Below are 6,281 nucleotides of genomic sequence, written 5' to 3'. Positions count from 1 at the left end.
CAGGCAGAGAGAGAGGGAGAAGCAGGCTCCCTGCTGAGCAGAGAGCCCGATGTAGGGCTCAATCCCAGGACCCCGAGACCACGACCTGAGCTGAAGGCAGGGGCCTAACCCACTGAGCCACCCAGGTGCCCCTATATATTTTTTTTTCCATTTTATTTTTATTTTATTTCATTTCAGTGTTCCAGCATTCATTGTTTATGCACCACACTCAGTGCTCCATGCAATACGTGCCCTCCACAATACCCACCACCAGGCTCACCCAACCCCCGACCCCTCTCCCCTCCAAAAGATAATATTTTAATAGTTTATCACTTTCCCATTCAGCTAAGCAGTGCTACCATTCTTATACACTGGATTTCCATTTTTCTTTTTTTCCATTTTTCTTTGCCTTAAAAAAAAAACTAGCTTTATTACGTATAAATGAAATATAATAAAATTCACTGACAATACATGCAAAATTTGATGAGTTTTGACAAATTTAGATATCCATGTCACGTATCTCCACAATTGAGATATAAAACATCTCTGTCACTACAAAAAGTTCCCTGTGTCCCTTTGCAGTTAATCCACTTTTACCACGCTCAGCTTCAGCTAACCACTATATTCTATTAGCACAGTTTTGTCTTTTCTGGAATTTCATGTAAACGGAATCACACTTTTGGAATGTTGGAAATGTTCTATTTCATGACTATGAGTGGTTCTGTAACTATACACATTTGCCAAACCCATCAAATTATATAATTAAACTTGGTCAATTTTATAGCATATAATGTACACCTTTAAAAGGTGACACACACAGAGACGCACAAATTCACTGGTACATCTTGGACCTTGATTGAATGTTTTACCCATGCATGATTTTGTAATATTATTCACTGATCATTTGGAAAATGCCAACTCATTGAATTATACAAATCTTCCAAGTATTAACACATTTCATTACAGAATTACCAAAAAAAATCATACTCAGTGTCTTCACTGGTCTCAACAGAAAGGTCTTTTGGTATTGGGAATGTGATAAGCTCGTGATTTTTCAAAACTCTAATTTTCACTTGAAAGCTTGAATTTTATCATTGGCAGCTAATACAGTTAAGAATTTCCCTGAAGTAACAGATGCACTGCATTAATTTTTGAGAAACTATCTGCAAATTTAGTCTGAAAAATCAGTGTTTGTCAGTTACATAAAATGACATTCCATGAAAAAGCAGCTGGTTTGGCTCACAATTCAAACAAGCACACAAATGCTTTTTTTCACTGAGGCAACCTTCACTCTTGGGATGTGGCAGAAGTGTTTTAGGTGTATTTTACACTTCATCACAAGGAACAGCGATGTGTACTCTAGGGTTGAGATTTAACAAAGTCAACAAATTTTACTGCTTCATCAAGGATATTCTTAAGGGACTCTGTGAGGTTTTTTGTTTTTAATATTTTATTTTTTTAAGTAATCTCTGCACCCAATTTAGGGCTCAAATTTATAATCCCGAGATCAAAAGTTGTGTGCTCTACTGACTGAGCCAGCCAGGCACCCCTGTGTTGTTTTTGTTGTTTTTAACTGCTAGTGAGGGGCAGTGAAGAATACAAAGTCTACCAGCATTATTTGGGTCCACTGTCCTGACTGGGCACCAGGACTCAGGCACCAGTACTTCTGTCCTCAGTATAAATGTCAGCACAGTGAAGAGACAATGTCTTCATATTACTATGATAATAGTTTTATTAGGCTCCCTGCACAAAGGTGTCTGGGACTTCTAGGGGGTCCATGGACCATACTTTGGGAACCACTACTTTTAATTCAAGTGAACCTTCTAGAGTAAGCTCAAAACTCAAAATGTGACTCCTTTACGTATGAGATTCTAAAAGATATCTAGATAGCTAATAAAAAGACACTTTCTAATTGAAAATCCAGAGGAACTTAAAAGGAGGCCTACAAGACCAATAGGACTAACTAACTTCATTCAAAAAACTGCAGCTTAGGGACGCCTAGGTGGCTCAGTCAGTTAAGTGTCCGACTTCGGCTCAGGTCCTGATTTGGGGCTCCTGGGATAGAGCTCCACAGCCTGACCAGCTTCCTGCTCAAGGGGGAGCCCGCTTCTCTCTCTTCCTCTGCCCATAGCACCCCTGCACCCCAGCTCATGCTCTCTCTCTCAAATAAAATCTTCAAATTCTTTAACCTTCGAATGTTTGCTTTCTTTCATTCTTTCTTTTTTTATAAGATTTTATTTATTTATTTGACACAGAGTGAGTGAGAGAGGGAATACAAGCTGGGGGAGTGGGAGAGGGAGAAGCAGGCCTCCTGCTGAGCAGGGAGTCTGATGCAGGGCTCGATCCGAGGACCCTGGGATCATGACCTGAGCCGAAGGTAGACACTTATCAACTGAGCCACCCAGGTGCCCCAAATGTTTGCTTTCTTGATCATAAATAGTTAACTAGTTTTGTATGGTTTTTATTTAAAGTAATTATCCAGAAATCTTCAGACAGCCAACAGATGAAGGAGGATCACGAGAATCTTGAGTATACCAACCTAGACCAGCTCCTTCCTACCTTAGAGCCACTCTATACTTCTGCCCCAGTTTCTCAATTTCAGCCATTACACAGTCAGTTATACAAGGGATACCTGCCAGGAAAAAAGTACATATTGATAACAGAACCTGTATAGAAACTGGTTTTACTCTCTCTGAATTAAACCCATTGAGAGTCTTTAAAAGACCCATGAGGCTTCTGGAATAACAGCAGAATAACACACTGAAATGAACAGTAAGAACAAGAGGTGAATAAAATCCCTATTGATGAGGAAAGTAGAGAACTGAACCGCCCCAATTCCACACTACAGATTCATAAAGTGTCAAGAATGTGCCTGGGGGAAAAATTAAGCTAGATCCCTGTCATTCTTTCTACATTAAAATAAATTCTAGATGGAAAAAAAATTTAAATACGAGCCCAAAGAAACCAAACAATTAATCAGAAAATGTAAATTTGATCCCATAAAAATAGAAAAACTTCTGTTTGACAGCTATGGAAGTCATATTAAAATAAAAATAAACTAGGAAAAGTACTTCTACACCTTCATCAAAGGGCAAATTTCTTTAATATACAAAGAGCTCGTTATGTTATGTGCTTGTCATGTGCTATTTGCCAGCCACTGGGCCAAGCACTTTAGGAGGATATCTCACTTCTTATTCAGAATAATTCCTATCAGGTAGCATTGTTATTATTATCATCCCCATTTTACAGATCAGGATCCTAAGGCACAAAGAACTTAAGTAGAAGCAAATGGTGAAGCCAAGACTTGAATAGAGACTGTCGGGCTATAGATTGGATTCTTTTTTTTCTTTTCTTAAGAGCAATACTTAATCCTAGTACATTGCTAGTTACCTCTTTCTCCCCATGTGTTGATATTTATTTTTTAAATTTTAATTTTCTTAACATATAATGAATTATTTGCCCCAGGGGTACAGATCTGTGAATCATCAGTCTTACACAATTCATAGCACTCACCATAGCACATACCCTCCCCAATGTCCATCACCCAGCCCCCCTCATCCCTCCCACCCCTTCCACCCCTCCAGCAACCCTCAGTTTGTTTATAGACTGGTTTCTTAACCACCACGGTACATTTCACTTCATACACCAGGTCACAGAGGAAGACATACAATGGTCAATGAATAAGGGTGCTCAATCTCACTCCTAATTGAAGAGCTATAAACTGAAACAAGATTTCATTTTCTACCTATTAGAGTGGCAAAGATTAAACAAGGAAAATACCCAATATTGAGGAAACAGGTATTCTCACTCTAAGTTAGTAAGTGTAAAAATATGTATTACTATTTTAGGGCAATTTTGCAATACGTTAAAGTAAGAAAATATACATACCCCTTGAAATTGCAATAGTTTCCTAGAAATGTATCCTAAAGAACGACTCCACCCTAACAGAGACATAGTTACACTGATATCCACTACAGCCTTATTTATAGTAAGGTAAAAACTGCAAGTAATCCAAGTATCAAATAGAATATTAATTTTTAAAAATTATGTAAATACTATGTAAACTTAAAAAAAAGAATAAAGTCCATTATATATACTGACACAGCAAAATGTTCAAGATATATTTTGTTCAAGGGGCACCTGGGTGGTTCATTTGGTTAAGTGTCTGCCTTCAGCTCAGGTCATGATCCCAAGGTCCTGGGATCAAGCCCTGCACTGGGGGAGGGGGGTCCCTGTTCGGTGGGAGTCTGTCTCTCCCTATTCCTCTGCCTTCTCCCCACCACTTGAGCGTGCGCATGCTCTCTCTCTAATAAATAAATAAATACCTGTTAAAAAAATTTATTTGTTATTTGTTCAATGTAAAAGTAAGAAAAAAATGGATGAGTAATCTAGCCATACAATGGAATGTTATTTGGTAATGTAAAGAAATGATGTATTGATACATGCTTTAACATTTAGCCTTGAAAACATGCTAAATGTAAGAGGACAAAATATTTTATGATCTCATTTTAATGAAATGTCCAAAATCGGTAAATCTATAGAGACATATGGCAAGTTAGTGGTTGTCTAGGGAGAGAAAGAGGAAAGGTTGGGGATGGTGGTTAAAGGGTTCAGAGTTTCTTTCTGGGTAATAAAATACTCTAAAATTGATTCTGAATACGCTAAAAGCCACGGAATCATACACTTTAAATGGTATGTGAATTTATGTCTCCAAGTTGTTAAAAAAGGCACAAAGACAAATTGTAAATAATCTAGGATCCATTTTCATTAATAAAATAAACAAAATTAACCTATAATTCACAGAGATTTTATATTACATTTTAGAGGGATACCTAGGTGGCTCAGTTGGTTAAGCATCTGACCCTTGATTTCAGCTCAGGCCTTGATCTCAGGGCCCTGAGTTCAGGTCCCACACTGGGCTCCACACTGGGTGTGGAGCCTATTAAGAAAAAAAGAAAACGTAAAAAATAAAAATAAAAACTGCCCCTCCCTGAGGAAAGGCGTTATAGGGGGCTTTAATGTTTTTATGCTAGATTTTTTTTGCACAAGTACAGAAATATTTTTGAACATGGACAAAGTTAAATTCTAAACTAAAGTACAACATCCAGAAGAAAAAGCAGTTGTAAAATGGAGGTATGAAATCAGTAAGATCAAACAGTCATGGAGTCAGAGGGCAATATGCAACTTAAGAGGGTCAATTTCAGAACCATGTAGCAGTAAACCAACCAAGGGCTTGCATATGGAGCAGGAAAGTTGGCCCAGGAAGAGGACTATCAAGAAAGGGAAGCTAACAGGGAAGAACACTCATGGGCAGAAAAGAAAGCTGGCAGAAAGCTAACTATCCTCCCTTGTTGGAGTATCAGGGAGGAATGGGACCAGGCCAAAGGCCAAAGGGGCATCTTCAAAGGAAGAGGAAGATAAAGGTCTTCCTTCAGGTATAAAGACAAGTGAGGAAAAATTAAATAGCTAGAGCTTAAAAACAGTCAAGGAATCTCCTAGGTAACTGAATTTGTACCCTACTTGACTATTTCTTCAACCTTTCCTTTGAGGTATTACGTTATACAGAAGACTGCAGAAAATGGTATTTTCCTTAAAAAGTTTTTATTTTATTATTACTATTACTTTTTTTTTTTTTTTTTTTTTTTTGAGAGAGGCAGAGACGGGTGGAGAGGCAGAGGAAGAGGGTGAATCTTAAGCAGGTTCCACGTCCAGCACGGAGCCCAATACTGGGTTCGATCCCACAACCCTGAGATCATGACCTGACCCAAAATCAAGTCGGATGCTGAACTGACTGAGCCACCAGTCAGTCTGAGGTATCCCAATAAGTTTGTTTTTAAAAAAGGCACAGTGAGAGCATTTAGCTGTACACATTATAGCTGTATTCCCAAGGTATCCATACCCAGAGAAAGCACTCCTCTCGGATGAGTGAGATAATAGTGATGGACCTATAGAGTCAAGGAAACAAATTGCCTTCAAAGGGCCATGACTGAACCTCCATCCATTTCATTTATAAGTAGGTCATTTATAAGTAGGCATTTCTAGATAAGCAGCTAGCACACTTTATTTATAGTCATAAAAAACACCACGGGAAAACTAAACTCTACCACATGTACTGTCTTCCCTCACCCAAGGCCACTCTAGTCCACTCTCACAGGAAGGTAGGGTCCCCATTTCAGGTTATTCTTTATTTTTTTAATTATTATTTTTTTAATATCTTTTCAGCATAACAGTATTCATTGTTTTTGCACCTCACCTAGTGCTCCATGTAATACCTGCCCTCCTTAATACCCACCACCTGGCTC

General features: G+C 38.4%; 1 protein-coding gene across 1 annotated transcript in view; it reads right to left on the bottom strand.

Moving 5' to 3' along the window:
- The window catches only part of FCF1 (FCF1 rRNA-processing protein), a 21,242-nt gene that overhangs the window by 10,956 nt on the left and 4,005 nt on the right, over positions 1 to 6,281 (bottom strand). Inside the window, exon 5 of the mRNA XM_032837377.1 lies at positions 2,539 to 2,611. Within this exon, the coding sequence (XP_032693268.1) occupies positions 2,539 to 2,611 (73 nt within the window). The remainder of the gene's footprint in view (positions 1 to 2,538; positions 2,612 to 6,281) is intronic.

The sequence above is a fragment of the Lontra canadensis genome, unplaced genomic scaffold, assembly GCF_010015895.1.
Source record: "Lontra canadensis isolate GAN:19392208 unplaced genomic scaffold, GSC_riverotter_1.0 scaffold98, whole genome shotgun sequence".
Classification (NCBI taxonomy): Eukaryota; Metazoa; Chordata; class Mammalia; order Carnivora; family Mustelidae; genus Lontra; species Lontra canadensis.
The sequence above is the reverse complement of the archived record's forward strand: the minus strand, read 5'-3'. Positions and strand labels throughout refer to the sequence as shown.